This window comes from Peromyscus leucopus, chromosome 1, assembly GCF_004664715.2.
Source record: "Peromyscus leucopus breed LL Stock chromosome 1, UCI_PerLeu_2.1, whole genome shotgun sequence".
In the NCBI taxonomy this organism is placed as follows: Eukaryota; Metazoa; Chordata; class Mammalia; order Rodentia; family Cricetidae; genus Peromyscus; species Peromyscus leucopus.
Genome location: NC_051063.1, coordinates 180,617,589 through 180,639,435, shown reverse-complemented (window position 1 = coordinate 180,639,435; position 21,847 = coordinate 180,617,589). Strand labels below are relative to the sequence as shown.

The 21,847-nt window shown below is 41.0% G+C and overlaps 1 protein-coding gene across 1 annotated transcript; it reads left to right on the top strand.

Annotated features, from left to right (window-relative positions):
• The first annotated feature begins 12,870 nt into the window (after positions 1–12,870).
• Positions 12,871–17,540, top strand: LOC114710865 (zinc finger and SCAN domain containing protein 4C-like). Its single transcript, XM_028895162.2, has 3 exons — positions 12,871–13,370; positions 16,132–16,291; positions 16,375–17,540. The coding sequence occupies exons 1-3, from the start codon at positions 12,975–12,977 to the stop codon at positions 17,352–17,354; spliced, it is 1,536 nt and encodes a 511-aa protein (XP_028750995.1). The 5' UTR covers positions 12,871–12,974; the 3' UTR covers positions 17,355–17,540.
• Positions 17,541–21,847: the final 4,307 nt, after the last annotated feature.

The following is a 21,847-nucleotide window of genomic DNA, read 5'->3' as shown; positions in this document are numbered from 1 at the left end:
TTTGTTATACTGTATATATGTATATTTCTATTCTCATTTGAGAGATTATGTTTATGTAACTCATTTAAATTGCAATGGATAATTTGGATAATTAAGAAATACAGATTAATAATTAGTCTTCTATGATAGTCAAACTTATAGTCATGTTGTTTTCTAGATATACATAGATATAATTCAATTAGGTAGGTAATCTTCAAAAACTTCAAAGACCTACAGAATATGGCATTTAAAATGTTTTAAAAATTTAGACTTTCTGGACCTGGAGAGAAAAACTCTAGCTACAGCTGACCTACTATTTCCCATACGCTTAAGGAAAATTGACCCTCCCTCCATAAAATACATGAACTGCCCATAGCTCCTCAGTTAGGCCTGGAGTCTATTGACACCTGCCCTCATGTTTATAATGTTGACTGACTTTATTTTGCTAGTCTTATACAGGCCACCACAACTGTTGAGAGTTAACTACACCCATTCCCAGATTTCCGGGGGCGGGGGCGGGGGCACAAGTTTATATCTCTTCCATTAAAGATGTAACTCTTCACATTTAACATGGTTTCCTTAGTGCTCATCTGTGAGCAGTAGGAACCTCATGCCCTCTACAATTTCCTGGTTTTGTATAGTTTTATCAATGACTGAAACTTTGCATCCTGTTTGGAAGCTCCTAAAAAAGGAAGGTAAAGAACTCCAAACAGCTTTAGAAAGCCCCTGAAACTGACCAGATTCAGTAAGCCCCTCTTTGTCACCATAAACAATAGAATCTGAGAGTTCCTCTCAGAGGAAGTATAGCTGAGCTGGACAGAGGTGCTTGGCCATGTTGAGTTGCAAAGACTCAGATGAGCTGAACTTCAAAGAAGACACTTAGAGATGACTTTGAGACCAGACCAGCTACCTGGGAAAAGGAAAAAAAAGTTTATACCAACTGAGACACCTGGAAGGAACACTCTCCACCCTGTTGAGCTGCCTGCAGGCTGTGCAGTGTGCTGCAGGTTTCCCAGTTTTGTGAGCTGTCACCTGTGCTTGGGTGAGCTTTAGTAACGTAGCTAGCTATCTTTGAGTAATTTTAACTCCTGAAAGTAACCCCTCACCCATATTCCTGTAAGTAACTCCAGTGAAACTCAGTGGTTCGCCAAATTGGACTTTGGTGGTATCCATGCTGTGGTGGGACATGGGTCCCCTATCTAGTGTGAGCTGACATGTGTGTTGCATCTCTCCAGGAAAAGTTTTTTTACCCAACACACTTTATTAGTTGATAGACATCTAGGCTCATTCTATTTCCTTGCTATTATGAATAGGGTGGCAGTAAACATAGTTGAACAACTTTCTCTTTCAAGTGTGTATGTGTGTGTGTGTGTGTGTGTGTGTGTGTGTGTGTGTGGTGTATGAGTTTTTGTGTGAAAGTGCATGTGTGCTGTGGGATGTCCTGTATGCTGTGAATATATGTTGCTATGATTGAGAAATAAAATGCTGATTGGCCAGTAGCCAGGCAGGAAGGATAGTGTAGGCAGGACAAGGAGAGAGGAGAATTCTGGGAGGTGGAAGACTGAGGCAGGGAGATGCTGCCAGCCTCCATGTGAAGAAGCATGATGTAAGATACCAGTAAGCCACGAGCCATGTGGCAAGGTATAGATTTATAGAAATGGGTTAATTTAATATATAAGAACAGATGGCAAGAAGCCTTCCACAGCCATACAGTTTATAAGTAATATGTCTGTGTTTACTTGGGCGACTCGAGTGGGAGAGATTTGTCCCGACTGCCGGCAGGCTGGGACACATGAATACTCCAGCTACATATATGTGCCACAGCATATCTGTGGTGGTCAAAGGAGAACTTTGACTGTTCATCTTTGCCTTTTACCAGCATGGCTGGCTAACCATCCTTGAAATTTTTCTGGTCTCCATTTGCCATCTCCCCACAGGGACACTGGGATTAAAGATGCCTGTGACATTGTGATTAGATTTATGTGGTTTGGGGGGCATTGGAATCTTGCATGGCAATCACTTTGTCCACTGAGCAGTTTCCCCAGCCCATGAGCACTTCCTTTTTATAACTCAAGAATGTGTCCCTCATGAGAAGACAATGACTTGAAATCTAGAAGAAACAAACTTCAGTAGTTCACAGAGGCTTCACAATCTCTGGACCATTAAGCACATAGCTCACATTTATCACTAAAGTCAGGGGGCACCTAAAATCTTGGGGAGCCCTCCATTTAAATGATTTTACTACTTTTAAAATATAATAGAAGGCTGTGGGGGGGATGGGAGGAGGAATTGGCGGGGAGGACATGGGGTTGGTGTATGAAATGAATAAAAAAATTCTTAATTAAAAAATTGACCTGAAAAAAATATAATGGGATTACTAGCAAGGAAACCTGAGGGAACTCTGACTGATTTCTGAGAATTGCAGAACACAATTTTAGATAAATAGATTCCCGGCTAGAAAATGCTTTCTTGTGAGTTAACTCCAAATCTTACAGGGAAGAAGGGAAGGAAAGTTAATTACTAAGATGATCTTGGAAAAGGTGCCCACGGGTACAGGTTGGTCTATTATATGTGAGATGGATTTCACAAGGAAATGGGGGCTCAATTACAATAAACAGGCAGAGGGGGGTCTCATAGAAAGGGTAAATTAAATAATAGCAGACAGGAATTGTGATGGTTGCCTGACGATGCTGTATAGACTTAAAGCAGCTGTTTACATGGCTCTGTTGTGTGCAGAACTTGTTTATTCCTCTCTAGACAGTCTTAAGGCATTTTGATATTGTAGAAATTCTTGCACAGGCTGATAGCCTTGGGGGATTTTTTTTCTTTGTAAAAATCTTGACAGGAGGAATTTAGGAGGTGGAGGCATAAGGATCACCTGATCTAGGTCAACCTGAACTAAAGAGGTTTTTTTCCCCCAAAATATTTTTTTAAAAAAGTACAATAGAGGATTAGGGGTGTGTGTGTGTGTGTGTGTGTGTGTGTGTGTGTGTGTGTGTGTGGTGTGTGTTGGGGGGTTATGTGTGTTACAACAGAAAACACTTGTACACTTCAATGGAAATAAGATTAAAGTAAGGCTAGACTTCTCGAAGGATCAGAGGCGCAGATGTGGTGGACCTAGGCTAGCAAGCTGTACAAGAGTGCCCCTTTCACCTGCCTGTCTAGAAAGCAGACCTTCAGGACCTCTTCTATGAAGTCAGAGGCGGCAACAAAGGAGGCTACATCCAGGTCAGTCAGGAAAAGCAACAGGCAGCTACAACTCTTATCCCCACCTGCAGGCCCCTTACAAAGACCCCGAGATTTCTGGAAAACACCTAAGACGGCTTCTTCAGCTCCAGCGTGGGGACAGGCTTCTCTAGACGGTATGTTGCAGCCCCCAAAGGACAGAGGGTTGAGGGTGGTCGCAAGCACTTCCAGTGTGGTACTTCTTAATGATGCCAGCGCATGAATTTCCCCACAAACTACCCTAAGTTCAAAAATGGACAAGGGAATCAGAAATTCAAAATTAAATAAAAGTGAACCAGCTACACTGCTCGGGGATGAACATCCTCCATCCCTGCAGAGTTTTTTATTTTTTATTATTTTACATACCAACCCCTGTGCCTCCCCCTTCCCCCTTCACCCGCTCCCCCACCCCACCCCCCATTCCATCCGCATCCACTCATACGGGTAAAGCCTCCCTTGCGTAGTCAATGCAGGCTGGCATACCAAGTTGGGACTGAACTAAGCCCCTCCCCCTGCATCACAGATGAGTAAGGCATTGCACTATAGGGAATGGGCTCTAAAAAGCCCATTCGTGCAGGGCGGTGGTGGCGCACGCCTTTAATCCCAGCACTCGGGAGGCAGAGCCAGGCGGATCTCTGTGAGTTCGAGGCCAGCCTGGACTACCAAGTGAGTTCCAGGAAAGGCGCAAAGCTACACAGAGAAACCCTGTCTCGAAAAACCAAAAAAAAAAAAAAAAAATGGCCCATTCGTGTACCCGGGATAAATCGTGGCCCCGTTGCCGAGGGACCCACAAACACATCAAACCACGGAACTTTCACCCACATTCAGAGGGCCAAGTGCGGTCCCATGCAGGCTCCCCAGCTGTCAGTGAGCTCCCACTAGCTAAGCTATCTCTGTGTGTTTTTTCCCATCATGATCCTGAGCCCCTTGCTCCCATAATTTCTCCTCCCTCTCTTTATATTTTATTTCTTATTTCATTTATTTTTCACATATAATTGTAATTTATTATAATTATCTCCACTTAGAAAAATCAGAAGAGGTTTCAGGAACAACAATTAAGATTGTTTTGCCGGGCGGTGGTGGCGCACGCCTTTAATCCCAGCACTCGGGAGGCAGAGCCAGGCGGATCTCTGTGAGTTCGAGGCCAGCCTGGGCTACCAAGTGAGTTCCAGGAAAGGCACAAAGCTACACAGAGAAACCCTGTCTCAAAAAAAAAAAAAAAAAAAAAAAGAGAAAGATTGTTTAAATTTTTAGCTGGGCAGTGGTGGTGCATGCCTTTAATCTCAGCACTCTGTGAGTTCGAGGCCAGCCTGGTCTATGGAGCGAGTTCCAGGACAGCCTCCAAAGCTACACAGAGAAACCCTGTCTCGAAAAACAAACAAACAAAAAAAGATTGTTTAAATTTTTAACTGTAATATAAAAATTATTTATATTTATGGAGTCCTGTGTGCTAGCTAGGCACTTATAGAATTTAAATATGCCTTTTATCAATTTTATTTGACTGAAGCTAATACTTTACATAAGCTTGAACCTAAAGTCAGATATCAAATAGTCAAAAAGTGAAGCCCAGTGAGACTGAGGGATTAAGGTATCTAAATCTATTCTAACATGCTAGTTAGTATCTACCACAAATAGAATTTTTGAGAATTTTCATGTTTGAGAAATTAAATTTTCTTATCAAATGTCTTTATGATTAAGTTAATGCTATAAAAATATGTGCTAAATCAATTTGCTCCCGGGAAAGGGAGCAAATTTACACAGTATAGCAGTGCTATCAGTTTGACCATCCTCTGAGAGCGTCCAGGAGTCCAGTTCAAGAGAGGGAAGAGGGATTTTATGAATGGGGGGTGGGGGTGGTGGTCAAGATCATGATGGGGAAACCCACCAAGACAGATGATCTGAACTTGTGGGATCACATGGACACTAGACCCACAGCTGGGGAGCCTGCAGGAAGAACATGGTGATACACAGTGGCATGAATGGTTTTTTTTAATTAAGAAAAAAATGTATTCATTTTACAAACCAATCACAAATCCCCCTCTTCCCTCCTCCCTCCCCTCCAACCTCCCCTCCCCCAACAACCCCCCCCATTCCCTCCTACAAGAAGGTAAGGCCTCCTAATCAGCAGAGCCTGGTACATTCAGTAGAGACAAGTTCAAGCCCCTCCCCCACATCAAGGCTGTTTGAGGTGTCCCACCATAGGGAGTGGACTCCTAAAGCCTGTTCATGCACCAGGAATGGATCCTGATCCTACTGCCAGGGGTCCTCTTAAGCAGATCAAGTTACACAAACTGTCTTGCTTACTCAGAGAGCCTAGTCCAGTCTCCTGGAGGCTCCATAGGTGTTCATCTCAATTTCATGAGTCCCTACTAGTTTGGTTTGGTCATCTCTGTAGGTTTCCCCATCCTGATCTTGATGCCCCTTGCTCATAGAAACCCTCTTCTCTCTTTTGGACTGGACTCCTGGAGCTCCGCCCTGGTGTTTGGCTGTGGATCTCTGCATCTGCTTCCATCAGTTACTGGATGAAGGCTCTGTGATGACACTGAGGGTATTAACCAGTTGGATTACTGGGGTAAGCCAGCTCAGGTACCCATTTCATTTATTGTTTATTAATTTATTATTTGTTGTTCTCAGTGTCTGTGCAACTGGTATTATATTTAGGAAGTAGTAGTCCTGTGCCAATGCGTTCAAGACTACTTCCTAGTTTCTCTTCTATCAAGTTCAATGTAACTGGTTTTATATTGAGGTCTTTGATCCACTTGGACTCGAGTTTTGTGCATGGTGATAGATATGGATCTACTTGCAGTCTTCTATATGTTGACATCCAGTTATACCAGCACCATTTGTTGAAGATGCTTTCTTTTTTTCCATTGTACAGTTTTGGCTTCTTTCTCAAAAATCAGGTGTTCATTGGTGTGTAGATTAATGTCAGGATCTTCAATTTGATTCCATCAGTCCACATGCTGGTTTTTATTCCAATCAAGCTGTTTTGATTACTTTAACGCTATAGTAGAACTTGATGTCAGGGATGGTGATGCCTTCAGAGGTGGCTTTATTGTACAGGATTGTTTTAGCTAACCTGGATTTTTTGTTTTCCACATCAAGTTGAGTATTGTTCTTTCCAGGTCTGTGAAGAATTGTGTTGGGATTTTGATGGGGATTACATTGAATCTGTAGATTTCTTTTGGTAAGATTACCATTTTTACTATGTTAACCCTACCTATCCATGAGCATAAGAGATCTTTCCATTTTCTGATACCTTCTTCAGTTTCTTTCTTCAGAGACTTAAAGTTCTTGTCACACAGGTCTTTCACTTGCTTAATTACCCCAAGTTATTTTATTTATTTATTTAGAGTTACCCCAAGGTATTTTATATTATTTGTGGCTATTGAAAAGGATGATGTATATCATGATTTCTTTCTCAGCCCATTTATCTTTTTTTTTTGTTTTTTTCGAGAAAGGGTTTCTCTGTGTAGCTTTACGCCTTTCCTGGAACTCACTTGGTAGCCCAGGCTGGCCTCGCCTGGCTCTGCCTCCCGAGTGCTGGGATTAAAGGCGTGCGCCACCACCGCCCCGGCTCCCATTTATCTTATAGGAAGATTACTGATTTTTTTTCTTTTTGAGTTAACTTTGTATCCTGCTGCCTTACTGAAGGAGTTTATCAGCTGTAGGAGTTCCCTGGTAGAATTTTTGGCATCACTTATGTATACTATCATATCATCTGCAAATAGTGAAAGTTTGACTTCTTCCTTAATAATTTATATCCTCTTGATCTCCTTTCGTTGTTGTGTTATTGCTATAGATAGATCTTCAAGTACTATATTGAATATATATGGGGAGAGTGGACAGCCTTGTGTTGTTCCTGATTATAGTAGAATCACTTTGTGTTTCTCTCCATTTAGTTTGATGTTGTCTGGCACCTTGCTGTAAATTGCCTTTATTATGTTTAGGTATGGCACTTGTATTTTTGATCTCTTTAGAACCTTTATCATGAAGGGGGTGTTGGATTTTGTGAAAAGTTTTTTTAGCATCTAATGAGATGATCATGTGGGTTTTTTTTCTTACATTTTGTTTATATGGTGTATTATATTGACAGATTTTCATATGTTGAACCATCCTTGTATCTCTGGGATGAAGCCTACTTGATTGTGGTGTATAATTTTTTTATGTGTTCTTAGATTCAGTTTGTCAGTACAATATTGAGGTTTTCTTTTTTTGTTTTTGGTTTTTTTGGGTTTTTTTGCATCAGTGTTCATGAGGGAGATTGGTCTGTAATTCTCTTTCTTTGTTTCATCTTTGTGTGATTTCATAAAAATGTTTCTTCTGTTTCTATTGTGTGGAACAATTTGAAGAGTATTGGTATTAGCTCTTTGAAATTCTGAGAAAATTCTGCACTGAAATCATCTGGTCCAGAGCTTTTTTTTGTTGTTGGGAGACTTTTAATGATGGTTTCTCTATCCTTAGGGGTTATAGGTCTGTTTAAATTGTTTACCTGGCTTTGATTTAATTTTAGTATGGGGTACCTATCCAGAAGATCATCCATTTCTTTTACATTTTCCAATTTTGTGGAATAGAGGTTTTTGAAAATGACCTGATGATTCTTTGGAATTCCTCATTGTTTGTTGTTATGTATCCCTTTTCATTTCTGATTTTGTTAATTTGGATATTCTATCTGCCTTTTGGTTAGTTTGGATAAGGGCTTGTCTATCTTGTTTATTTTCTCAAAGAACCAACTCTGTTTCATTGATTTTTTTGTATTGTTCTCTTTATTTCTATTTTATAGATTTCAGCTCTCAATTTGATCATTTCCTGGCATCTGTTCCTCCTTTGTGACTTTGCTTCTTTTTGTTCTAAAGCTTTTAGTTGTGTTGTTAAGTTACTTGTGTGAGATTTCTTTAACTTCTTTATGTGTGCATTTAGAGCTATGAATTTTCCTCTTAGCACTGCTTTCATAGGATTCCATTAGTTTGGGTATGTAGTACATTCATTTTCATTGATCTCTAGGAAGTCTTTAATTTCTTTCTTTATTTCTTCCTTGACCTATTGGTGATTAAGTTGGGCATTATTCAGTTTCCATGAGATTGTAGACTTTCTGTTATTTTTGTTATTGTTGAAATCTAACATTAAGTCATGATGGTCTGATAAAATATAGAAGGTTTTTCCACATTTTTTGTAGCTGTTGAGATTTGCTTTGTGACAAAGTATATGGTTGATTCAGAGAAGGTTCAATGGGGTGCTGAGAAAAACAATATATTCTTTTTTGTTATTTTTTTAATTCCTTAATGGAATTAAATAAGAATGTTATATTCTTATTTGTTATTTTGTTAATTCCTTAATGGGAATTAAGGCCATTTGAATCATAGCATCTGTTAGATCCCTTATTTTTCTGTTAAGTTTCAATCTGGCAGGTCTATCCATTGGTGAGAGTGGGGTGTTGAAGTTTCCCACTATTATTGTGTGGGGTTTGATGTGTGATCTAAACTTTAGTAATATTTCTTTTACATATGTGGGTGCTCTTGTATTTGGGGCATAAGTGTTCAGAATTGAGACTTCAACTTGGTGGATTTTTCCTGTGATGAATATGTAATGTGCTTCCTGATCTCTTTTGATTAATTTTAGTTTGAATTCTATTTTGTTAGATATTAGGATAGCTACACCAGCTTGCTTCTTAAGCCCATTTGATTGGAATGTCTTTTCCTAGCCTTTTACTCTGAGGTAGTGTTTTGTCTTTGAAGTCGAGGTATGTTTCTTGTGTGCAGCAGAAGGATGGATGCTGTTTTTGTATCCGTTCTGTTAGCCTGTGTCTTTTTATAGGCAAATTGAGTCCATTGATATTAAGGGATATTAATGACCAGTGATTTTCAATTCCTGTTATTTTTTAGTGGTAAATGTGTATTTCCCTTCAAGATTTGCTGCTGTGGGGTTATCATTGCCTGTGTTTTCATGGTTCAATCTGACTTCTGTAAGTGGAAGTTTTCCTTCTAGTGCTTTCTGTAGGGCTGGATTTGTGGATAGGTATTGTTTAAATCTGGTTTTGTCTTGGAGTGTCTTGTTCACTCTGTCTATGGTGATTGAAAGTTTTGCTGGGTATATTAGTCAGTGTCTGCATTGCAGCTGTCTAGGAACTTCTGGCTTTCAAAGTCTGCATTGAGAAGTCAGGTGTTATTCTGATGGGGCTGCCTTTATACGTCACTGTGCCTTTTTCCTTTTCCGCTCTTCATATTCTTTCTATATTCTGTATGTTTAGTGGTTTAATTATTATTTGGTGAGGGGACTTTTTTGGGGGGGTCTAATTTATTTGGTGTTTTATAAGCTTCTTGTATCTTCATAGATATTTCCTTTAAGTTGTAAAACTTTTCTTCTGTGTTTTGTTGAATATATTTTCTGTGCCGTTGAGTAGGTATTTTTCTCCTTCTTCTATCTCTGTTATTTTTAGGTTTGGCCTTTTCCTGGTGTCCCAGATTTTGTGGACATTTTGTGTTATGACTTTTTTGGCTTTGGTATTTTCTTTGACTGATGAATCTATTTCCTCTCGTATATCCTCTACACCAGAGATTCTCTCTTCCATCTCTTATATTCTGTTGGTTATGCTTACATCTGTGTAGTTCCTGTTTGTTTACTCAGATTTTCTCTTTGCAGCATTCCACTGGTTTGTATCTTCTTCGTTGTTTCTATTTCACTTTTCAGGTCTTCAACTGTTTCCTTCACATGTTTAATTGCTTTTTCATGGTTTTCTTGGCTTTCTTTAAGAGATTCTTGATTTCTTCCAATTTTTTGTTTGTCTTTTCCTCAATTTATTTAAGTAAAATTTTCATTTCCTCTTTAAAGGCCTTTGTCATCTTCCTAAAGTTATTTTTAAGGTCACTTTCTTCTGCTTCTTCTTCGTTGTGATGTTCAGGTCTTGCTATTGTAGAACTGGTAGGTTCTGGCAATGCCGTATTGCTCTTTGTTGTTTTATGTATTTTTGCATTGGTGTCTACCCATCTCTTCCTCCAATAGGTGCAAGAGGTGCCTCTGTGAGTGAGCTGCTCTTGGTCCAGTCTGTGCTTGCTGTGTCTGTTTCTCAGGGGCCACTCTGGGTGTAGTCTTAACTCTTGGTCTAATTGAAGCTGGTGGATTCTGTGTCTCAGGGAGCTGCTCTTGGGTCTATCAGTGCTCTTGGTCCAGTGAGAGCTGGTGGATTCTGTGTCTTAAGAAGTCTCTCTTGGTCCATTGAGAGCTCTTGGTCCAATGAGAGCTGGGGGATTCTGTGTTTCAGGAAAGGATGGGTAGGGTAGGTTTGGGGTAGGGCATGGGTCTTGTAGATTGCACGATCTCATGGGGGATTTTGGTGGGGGATCCTGCCCACAGGAGTGTTCCCTGCTGGCCAGCAACTGGGGCTTCAAAGGGTGGGGTTTCCTGGGGTCTGGTTGTGTCCAGCATGGGTGTTCTTATTCTCATGAAATCAAATATTTTCATATGAATGTGTCCCCTGATCAGTGTCTTTTTAACGTATTAAAATCCAGAATTTCACCAACAAGAATGAATATCAATACAGACAAATGATGATTTTTACAGTGAAGTTTAGCCTTTGGCATATGTTTTCATTAATTGATTCCCAGAATATGTCTTTCTAACACTATCTAGTCAGTTTTTATTCTTCTAGGAAAACTTTGGCTTTGAGTTTTAACATTCACATTTCTCAGTAGTGCAGTTTAAGAGACTTTAGACTTCAGAATTTTTCATTACTTCACTTCCATCTTTCTTTAGGATGATGGCATTTAGGGTTTTGACTTTTGTGCTGAGGTTAACTACAATTTTGATATCATGATCTCAACTCTGTGAATTTCAAGGCATAGAATTCAACCTAACTATTGGAATGCTTGGAGAAATCCAGTAGTGGTGGCACATGCTTTTAATGTCAGCATTGAAGAGACAGAAGCAGGTGGATCTCTGTGAGTTCCAGGCCAGGATGGTCTAGATAGGGAATTCCAGGACAGCTAGGGCTACATAGAGAGACACTGTATCAGAAAAAACAAAGACAAACAGACTAGCAAACAATGATGCTTGAAATACTGAGGCAGCTATGGAACCCCATCAAAGGGGAGAGAGAAGCCATAGGATTGCATTCTCAATTTCTTAGTGAGTTTATGAGCAGATTAGACTAGATGATACCCTTTTGCAAAATAAGCACACATGCACGCACACACACACACACACCAAAGAAGACACAACAAAATCCTTCTCATTATTTGGCCACTGCATTTTATTTCCTCCACAGACTAGTTCTCATATCATGTCTACCAAACATCTTACGTTTCCACCCAATAAAATGTAAGCCCCTCTCTGCCTACAGAGAGGAGCCCTGTTTAGTCTCTGTCTTTTCTGTGTTGTGTTTCAGACACCTCCTGAGCACCTCTTGCCCTCTGTCTCAGTCCACTGCTAAGGATTTTACCTTGTTCACCACTGCATTTGGATTGAGCCAATGTGAGAACACAGGATCAGATGTCATGGGAAATAAATACCAGTGTTGATACTCCCTCTCAGTGTGGTATTGTCCCCTTTCACTACAGTGACTTGCTATGCTTGCTTAGAATGTGTTCCCCTTCCATGAAAGCCTCAACCATTGCCTCAGAAATGCAGAGCTGGGGCTGAGGTAGGATCCATGTCTGATTCAATCAGTGGGAAAAGTGTCTTTCCCCTGTTGGCTTGCTTACTTGTTTCTGCTGTTCTAGTTATGCATCATGTGTTCACATTAAGCCAAGCTGACCTTGGTCTTCCTAGGCTACTAGGCTGTGCTGAGACTGTCAACCCTCCCACTGTATTTCAAGAGTAATGGGGAGAAAGTTGTGAGCTGCTGCACCAAGACACAGGAGGTGTGATCTGATCACATTCTCAAACCTATCAGCATCACAGATTGAGTCACTGAAGCCTGGCACTAAAAAGGAGGACAGCTTGGATAGAATCTCAGATGAGGTAGAGCATAGGGCCAGACACACGGCACCTGCCAGTGCATCCACGAATCACCCTTGAGATCAACCCCAGAAAGAGTTAAGGTTAAAGAATAGAAGGATTTCCTTTCTTTGTGCCCTTGTGTATGTTATTCATTTGTAGTCTGTACAAGATTTTATATCACAATTTTGGGGAAATCTCAATGGTGGAGTGTGGTCTTTTGGACAACCTCTCTGATTAAGGGTTTAAATTCTGGAAGCTACTCAAGGATGGGACCAAGTGATGTGTGTGTGTGTGTGTGTGTGTGTGTGTGTGTGTGTGTGTGTGTGTAATGGACGTGTCTTTATTGCTCTGTGAATTTAATGTTGCTGGTCATCCACTTTAATGGTTTTCTTATGGAACGATTGTTCTATGGCAGTTTTAGAGTGGGAGACAAGGGTAGAACTTAAAATTTGAAGATGAGCCACAATAACTTCACCATTTGCAAGGGAGGAACAGATAGCCCTGAGCTTCTGCACAACTTGCTGTGTTCTTATGGTACATCTTCCCATCCTCAACATAGGATTTTATCCCCTATGGAGTCCTGTATTGTTCCACCTTACAGCTACTCTTTGGTCTGTTCTCTGGAAGCATTTGTGTAGGACTAGGATGAAGTATTTACTTTTATGAAACTTGCAGTAACAGAACTCCCAGTTGATTTTTTTTTAATTTAATTAAGTGTCTCTTCTCCTTTTGAACTTGCAGCTTTTACATATCCACTAATTGTTGGAGCAGATCCTCACGTCCCAAGCCAGATACCAAACTACCATAGTTGAATCTTTCTGAGAATCCTGACCAGAATGGCTTCACAGATCAGAGAATCCTTTAAGCCCTGGTCACCAAAAAACTATACTGAAATGGACAACCTAGAGATTATTTCAATCCAGGGTTCCTCTGTGCAGTCTGGAGAGGACATCTCTAACTCTTCAATTGCCCAGCCCAACTTTCCCCCAGTTAACAGTGGCTCCCGTGCAAAGCAGGAGCTGCAAATACTCTGGGAGTGGTTTACCTCCTGGTTGCAGCCAGAACAGCAGAGCAAGGAACAGATGATTTCTAACCTAGTCTTGAGGCAGTTTGTCCTCACTGGGCACTGCAAGGACAAGTTTGCCTTGAAACAGAAATGGGAGTCAAGTGGCAGAAACATGAGGAGATTCATGGAGGGTCTGACTGATGAGTGCTTGAAGCCTCCTGTGATGGTAAGTAAGTGGGGTAAGAGGTGGCTAGGCTGGGAGGAAAGACTCTCATTTGCATTTCGGAATAAATTAGGAGAAGGTGTTATTAGTGAATTTTTTGTTACTTATTTATTTATTTATTTATTTTTGTTATTAGTGAGATTGTTCTCTCTCTGAAATTCTTACAAGAGATAATATTCAGTGCTCTGAATTAGCATGAATAAAGCAGAAAGGAATGCATCTGTTGTGTAGAGTCATAATTAAACTTAATTAATTTACATTGTGATAGAGAGACTGGCGAGTTGACATTTGAGCAGAGCCTTTAAGGCTTTAGAGGAGATGTCATGGGTCTGTGACATTGCTCAGTCAGGGAGGTGCCCATACTGTAGTACTGAAAATTGAGATGGGAATCTGGCTAAAAATCTGGCTCTCAGCACTAGCCTGTGATCCCCAGACCTGGGAAGCAGAAACAGGGGATCGAAGTGGGGTTGCTTGGCTTTCCATGTATGTTACTGTCTGTCAGAAGATCCCCTGTCTAAAATACTGGAGTGGCAGAAATGTAAGAATAAGGTTTCTGACGTTGAAATATGTCTCGCCAGGCAGCAGTGGCTTGCGCCTTTAATCCCAGCACTCAGGAGGCAGAGCCAGGAGGATCTCTGTGAGTCTGAGGCCAGCCTGGTCTACAGAGTGAGATCCAGGACGGGCACCAAAACTACACAGAGAAACCCTGTCTAGGAAAAAAAAAAATGGCTCTCATGGCTCTCACCTGTATACACAACACAGACACACCCATAAAAAATGCCTTGACGAATAATGGTGCTTAAGTGCAAAATTTGAAGTTCAGAAAGAATTAACATACATGTAATTACATTGGCTCATATTTCAAAGTCTAGATTTGCATAATTCTAAGTCACTGATGGAAATGGTCTAGGTGGAGAAAATTTTCAAATACCCCTTACACACATTCCTGAAAGTCATTGTACAAATCACTTAGTGTTTTAGGTTTTTTTGGTTTTGATATCAATTTGATTGTTTGGTCAGTTTTTTTAATTAATTTTAAAAATTAAAATTATTTTATTTATTTTTCTCAATTTGAGGCATAGTTTCCTAGTGTAGCCCCTGCTGACCCTCTTCTCTAGTGCTGGATTAAAGGTGTCAACCACCACCCCCTGTCATTTGTTTACTCTGTAAACAAGTTCACATTTCACAGTTTGTTTTATTCACAGTTTCACACTTGCACTCTGTTTTAAATTGAGAACCTCATGATTGAAACTTAATTCCAAGTAAACTGCTGCCCTAGTGGTCCAGTCATGTTCCTAAGAGCAGAGGCAATGTGCAACTTATAGAGATAATGTATGTGTTGAACTTGATTCAGACAGGTGTTAGTTCTGTTAAGGACTCATTAATAAATAAACAAAAAGCCCCCAAATTATAGCTTTTTTAAAGGGTATCTTTGGGCAAAGGTGGTTGCCTAGGGAGGGACAAGAAGGTGTAGTTGTTGGAAATAAAGACCGTTCACACAGCAAAAGGAAGTGACAGTTGGAGAGGGAGAGACAGACTAATGACTGGAGATGGGGGATGTGAAAGCCTCAGCTTCCTCCAAGTGGTAATGGAAGAGTCATGAGGTTCAAAGCGAGAACTTAGCGATTGCCAATCTCAGGCTAGGACACCAAAATGTCAGGCACTCCAGAATCACAATTGAGTTTCTGGGGATTCTAGATAGGAGAAAAAAATTACCTATTGTTAATCCCACTGAACAAGTGTAAAGACAGTTACCCTTTTTTTTGGTTAAATTTAGCAAGCTTTGTTTTCTGTTAGGGCTGAAATAGCAGGGAACACAGGAGACAATGGGGTTTATACAGCTTAAAAAACTTGAAGAGTAGGGGGGAGTCCAAGAGTTGGGGGATTTTTTGTTTGCATAGAAATTTGGCTGAATATCTCAAACTTATTTGGCAGAATATCTTATCAGGGTGGAGGTCAGGATATGGCCAGAGTATAGACTGCAGAACAGGTAAAATTTCAGAAAATGGGTCAATTCACAGTCAAATTCAAGTTTTACAGAAAACAACAACAAACTTCGTTTTGACTTGTTATAAGATGGCATCTAATCTTAAGGTGGAGTCAGGCTAGGCTGCTACTGATCAGAGGCTGGAGACTAAAGTGGCGGCTTTCTCTGGAATAGCTTTGCCATGAACCAGAGAATGAGGGAAGATAGCAAGAGTCCAGGGAGCAACTGAAAGACTGAAAATAAGAAGTTACAGATTGATGAGGAACTGTGAAATTCCAGCCATAGAGACTTCAAAAAGGACTGGCTTTATTGGAACAGACACATAGCTCTAATCAGGGGAATTAAGAGGGTCTCCAGAAATGAGAGACCACTCAAGGAATTTAGGGCCAGACTTTCTTTCCCCCAAGACAGCCATTTGGTAATAATTGAAATATCCTTGGTGTGAATATGGGTTGGGGGACAATCCCCAGAAGAATGCACAGTCTTTCTTTAAGAGGCCAATTCCTGTTTCCAGATTGGCCTAACTTCATCTGATCCTCCTTTAGTGTGCTGATCAGCTAAAGAAAATGTTGTAGCCATACCTCAAGGACCTAACTTTGTTTTTTCCCTAGAGATAGTGACTCAAGCACTTGCAAAAATAGTGACTTTAGAGAAAAGATTTGGAATACACAAATGAGCTAACCAATAGTATAGGGATCCTGTGAAAGCAAGTGGAGGGGAGGTTTTTTTCTGTAATCCACAGAATCCCTGACAGTGGTCATCTGACTTTGTTTACAGGTTCATGTCTCCATGCATGGGCAGGAAGCTCTCTTTTCAGAGAGAATGACCTTAAAAGAAGTCATCAAGCTTTTGAAACAGCAGCAATCAGCAACAACTACAACACAAGCAAATGCAGGAACACCATTGCCTATCCCCCAAGACATGTTGGTGGCAACAGGTTAGTAGGGAACCTGGAGAGAATAGGGGTGTTGTGTGAGGACCCCTTTCTGGGCACAGTTTCATAGACTCTTATTTCCACAGGATATGAAAACAGTGAAGATGGCCGAAGCACTTTCTTGAATAATCCTGAAGTAAATAATGGTGTTAGTAGTCCCAGAAATGAGATGGACTCCCTTCTCATTATCCAGACAGGGCAGTATCTTGAGCCTGAAGAGGGAGGTGTTTCTTATGGAGTTCCTCAGGATTCCAGAAGAGCAAGTCAAGGCACCTCCAGGTACCAGGCAGAGCCCCTGAGGGCACCTGCTTATAAACATATCCCTTTGGAGGTACAAGCAGAGTCTCTCTCCAGAACAGCCCAGTCTGAAGACAGTGGAGATGGCCGCAATACATTCTTGATCAACACTGATGTAAATAGTGGTATTAGCAATCTCAAAAATGATATGGATTCCCTTCTCATTATCCAGAGAGGACAGTATCCTGAGCCTAAAGAGGGAGGTGTTTCTTATGGAGTTCTCTGGGATCCCAGAAGAGCAATTTGGGGCACATGTAAGTCCCAGGAAATGTCTCCAACACCCCATTCTTCTGAAAATATCCATATGGGGGTACCAGGGTTCCCCTCTAGGTTAGAGCAGTGTACTTCTGAGCCTGTTCCCCTTTACCAGAATAACCAGGCAAATTCTGTATGTGAGAGTCACCAGGAAAGACTCCACATTGATCTCAAACCATACAAATGTGAGGAATGTTCCAGGACCTTCAAATATCCTTGTAACCTCTCAGTCCACCAGAAAAAGCACAGGAAGGAGAGGTCATTTGTCTGTACCCACTGTCTGAAAGCCTTCTACCAAGTCTCAGACCTCCGAAATCATGAGGTCATCCATATGCCAGAGAAACCTTTCACATGTAGCACTTGTGGAAGGTCCTTCAGCCACAAGACCAACCTGCAGGCTCATGAGAGGATTCACACAGGAGAGAAGCCCTACACCTGCTCCCTGTGTTACCATCGCTTCCGCCAGTCATCCACATACCACCGTCACCTGAGGAATTACCACAAATATAACTAAAACTGTTACCTTCCTCAACAGAAGACAGCAGGGCTTCTGCCTCAGAGTTTCATCTGCACATGAAGAATCATGTCACTTCTAAATACCACTTGGCCAGTGAAGATGGTTCATTTATCTTGAAGGATTATTCTTTCTACCTGTTGTTCCATTTCTATACTGCTTTTGTTAGAGGGTAAAGAAGATGAGTAGTTGGTCAGTTTGTTCACTGTTTTCCAAATGCCTAAATATTGGCTGATATCTTATTTCCCATTAGCAAATAAATGTTGATGCTTCTGTGTTTCTCCTGTGTGTTATGTTTTGTGTGTGTGTGAGTGTGTGTCCTATGTTGGTGCCTCTTTGTAGGGATTTTGGGCCTTACTTTCCACCATATTTGAAACAGAGTCTCTCTTTTTCAAAAGCTTGAACCACAGGTTAAGTGGCCTGAATCTCATAGAGATCCTTGTCCTCATTCTCCAGACTTCTTAGCAAGATGATACAGATGTCTCTGCTACTGGATCTTGCTATGGGATATCTTTCTGTATGTTGTGAACACGTGTTTTCTCTGATTGGTTGAGAAATAAAACTGCATTGGCCTATGCCAAGGCAGCTTAGAGGCAGGTGGGAAATCCAAGCAGATATACAGAGAGAAGAAAGAGGAGAGAGATACCATCTGCCACCGCTGAAGGAGCAGCAAGATGCCAACAGACCAGTAATGCCATAGCCACATGGTAACTTATAGATTAATAGAAATGAGTTATAAGAGCTAGCTAGCAAGAAACCTGCCATAGACCATACAATTGGTAATTAATATTAAACCTCTGAATGATTATTTTATAAGTGGCTGAGGGACCGCAGAGCTGGGTGGGACTGAAGGTATGTGGGAATGTGGGTTTGTGAGGGACCTGAGAAAACTTACAGCTACAGGATCTGCCCTTCAAAAATTTGTTTTATGTGTGTGTGCCTGAATGTAAATATGCACACCACATGTGTGAAGGAGCTCTCATAAATGGGCGGCAGGGTGGGGGGGAGGGCGTCAGATCCCCTGGATCTGGACCAACAACAATTGTGAGTTGGTATGTAGGTGCTTGAAACTGAACCTCGGTCATCTGCAAAAGCAATAAAGGCTCTTCACCTCTGAGCCATCTGTCCAACCCTTGGATCTGAGTTTTAAACTTGAAACACTGGATTTTTGCATTAAGTACCTTTATCCACTGAAATAGCTTCCCATCCATGGGATATTTATTAAAATTCAAGAATATAGGTGCAGTCGTTTTGAAAGAAACAAAGATCAGAAGCTGAGAGTGTTCCATAGAGGTCCCCTTACCCAGTTCACTGTTTGGGAATTGATTTTCTCCTTTTTCCTTTGAGGATCTTTCTGATAGAATTGAGATCTCACATTAGGGGGCAAGGGCTGTTACATGCTGAGCCATTTCTGTGGCCCCTTTAAGATATTTGAAATATACTCCAAATACTAACAACTAAATAGGTGGAAATGCCTAGGGATGGAAGCTGTGAGATGCAATGTTATCCACAGGGAGATACCAAAAGGGCAAAAGTTTTCCCATAAGTGATTCCACAATGACAGTAAGAAGGGAAGGGGCCTATACTGAGGAAGAAAGTTAGAGAAAAGGAATACTATGAAGATGGAGGTAATGGGCTTAGACTGGTTGCCTTGGATTCACTATCAGTTCACTTCTACAGTATAGTGGTACAAAACAGCTAAAGAGGAGGGTATCCATGTAGAAATGCTTAAATGGTGGCATAGGAATATCCTGATATCTGCCTTGTGACTCCCCCACAACTTGAAAACTACAAGTTAGTATTTATGCTCTGTGCAGTTCTTGTTGCAAGAAGAATTTGCTTATTCTAGACTTACCACGTTTGCTGTTTTTCACAATGATATAAAAGCATCTCGACAAACAGGAGGGATTTCATTTTCCTTTTGGAAACTGTTCTGCAGTGTTTGGTGTTTCTTTCACAGCAGGAATGATTTGCCTGCATGTATATATGTAGTTGTCAATTTGTGGTTTGGATTTACTCACTAAACCACCATTAGCAACACAGTCTTGAATGTCCATGTCTTCTCCAACACAGGCTAGGGCATTGCTTTCATTGAACATGGGTGTCAACCATGCTTGTTCCTGGAATAAACTGAGCCCTCCAAGGACTCATGGAAAAAAAGGTTTCTCCCCACTCTTTCTGATTACTTTTGTGAATTTGTTTGTGTAACTTGTTTTTATTTTTACTCCAAGATAATATCGAGGAAAAGTAATTTGAAAGTAATTCTCAATCCTTCAAGTAGATGGTATTAAAGACACAAACTTGCTATGAAAATAACAACTGGTCTTTTGGAAAGAGACCAGAAAACAATAAATTTATTAAGTAGCAATGCAGAATCTGATGACAATGTAGAGGCCCACAAGGGTTTCCTAGTGAGATCTGAGTTTGCTTTACCCAGTAGAGCTGCATTTAGAGGGTGGCTTGACCATGTGCATGGTTACCAGATGATTGGAAAGGGTCTATCCTTGGCTGTGCTGAGGGGAAGTCTTTTGCTCCACCCCTTGGCATTCTTATAAATAGCCCTTTAGAAGAGACAGAAGGGGCCAGTGGATAAGGATCCAGACCCTCCCAAGGCTATCCTGTGTTTCTGTTTCTCTGCTCTTCTATCTATATCTCTTATCCCTCACTCCTCAAGTGTACTCCCAGCTGGTCTCCCACACCACAATCACAGGATAGACTGAGCCATTCAGCACAGGACACAAAACGGTGTTTCAGTCTGCACTAGTTGATTTTTCCTTTCATATCAAGAGACTGGAAACAACGGAGAAGAATCCATGTGCAATTTCTTTAAAGGAGGAATTTCTTCATTAATTAGCATGGTGCAGTTTATAGGCACACCCATCTTCCTTCTCCCTGAGCAGATAGCACAGGAAAAAGAAATTTCTGTGATTTAAACAACTCACATGCATCAGAATCCTGAATGTAATTGCTGACTGAACTCAGAAGAAAGCTGTCTTTTGACTATGTAGTTATTGGTTTTTTTAAAATATTTTCTTTTATGTGTATGAGTATTTTTCCTATATACATGTATGTGCATCACATATGAGCCTAATGTCCATGGAAGTCAGACAAAGGCATAGGATCACCTGGGATGGCTGTTATCCTCTGAGTGGGTGCTGGGAATTCAACTGGATTCTCTGCAAGAGCAACAAGCTCCTTTGATTCCTGAGAAACCTCTCTATTCCCCAGGTAGCTATTTTTTGGAAAATACACATTTTTCATGTACAAAGATCATTAAGAAAAATGTTCAGGGGTTGGGGATTTAGCTCAGTGGTAGAGCGCTTGACTAGCAAGTGCAAGGCTCTGGGTTTGGTCCTCACCTCTGAAAAATGAAAAGAAAAAAGAAAAATTTTCAATTTCATCATGTTTTAGGAATATATATATATATATATATATATATATATATATATATATATATGAATAGAATTTTGGAGTTGGGGGAGGGCAGGAGAGGGAGAGCAATAAAAGTGATATCTTGACAGAAGGAGCCATTAAGGGGTAAGGGAGAAACCTGGTGCCAGGAATACTCCCAGGAATACACAAGGATGATGCCAACTACGATTCCTAGCAGCTGTGGAGAGGGCACCTGAACTGGCCTTCCCCTGTAATCACATTAGTGACTCCCATAATTGTCATCATAGAACCTACGTCCAGTAACTGATGGAATCAGATGCAGTGATCCACAGCCAAGCACTTGACTGAGCTCCTGGAGATCAGTTGAAAAAAGGGAGAGGGATCATATGAGCAAGGGGGGGCGGGGTCAGGATCATGATGGGGAAACCCACAGAGACAGCTGACCTGAGCTAGTGTGAGCTCACAGACTCTGGACTGACAGCTGTGGAAACTGCAGGGGACTGAACAAGACCCTCTGAATGTGGTGACAGTTGTGTAGCTTGATCTGTTTGTGGGGCCTCTGGCAGTGGGACCAGGCCTTATCCCAGGTGCATGAACTAGCTTTTTGGAGTCCATTCCCTATGGTGGGATACCTTGCTCAGCTTTGCTACAGAGGGGAAGGGCTAGGCCCTGCCTCATCTTGGTATGCCAGACATCACCAAGGGAGGCTTTACTCCTTCTAAGGAGCAGATGCAGGGTGGGGTTGGGGGGATGGGAGGAGGCAGGAGAAAGGGAGGGAGGGGGAATTGGGGTTGGTATGTAAATTTTTTTAAAAAATTAAATAAAAAATAAATAATATAAAAAGAAACAATTTAAAATTCTGTCACCATCAAGAGTCAACAAAATCAAAAGAATAACTCCTGCTATGGCTACTGGAAGTATTGCTACTGTAGTAATTATAATTTAATTCTGCCATTATATTGAAAGAGGCAAGTCTCAACATATAGTGGTACTTAATGAAAGCTGTTCCTTTGAAATGCATATCTAAGTGCATTGAATTTACTTAAAGCAAAGCTCACAGCAGCCTGCTTCATGATAGTTCCCACTAAAAGGATCTACCA

Excerpts from the sequence above, each read along its gene's own strand:
- LOC114710865 (XM_028895162.2), top strand. The coding sequence starts at position 12,975 with ATGGCTTCACAGATCAGAGAATCCTTTAAGCCCTGGTCACCAAAAAAC. Across the intron at positions 13,371-16,131 it reads GCTTGAAGCCTCCTGTGATG|GTTCATGTCTCCATGCATGG; the intron begins GTAAGTAAGTGG and ends CTTTGTTTACAG. Across the intron at positions 16,292-16,374 it reads AGACATGTTGGTGGCAACAG|GATATGAAAACAGTGAAGAT; the intron begins GTTAGTAGGGAA and ends TTATTTCCACAG.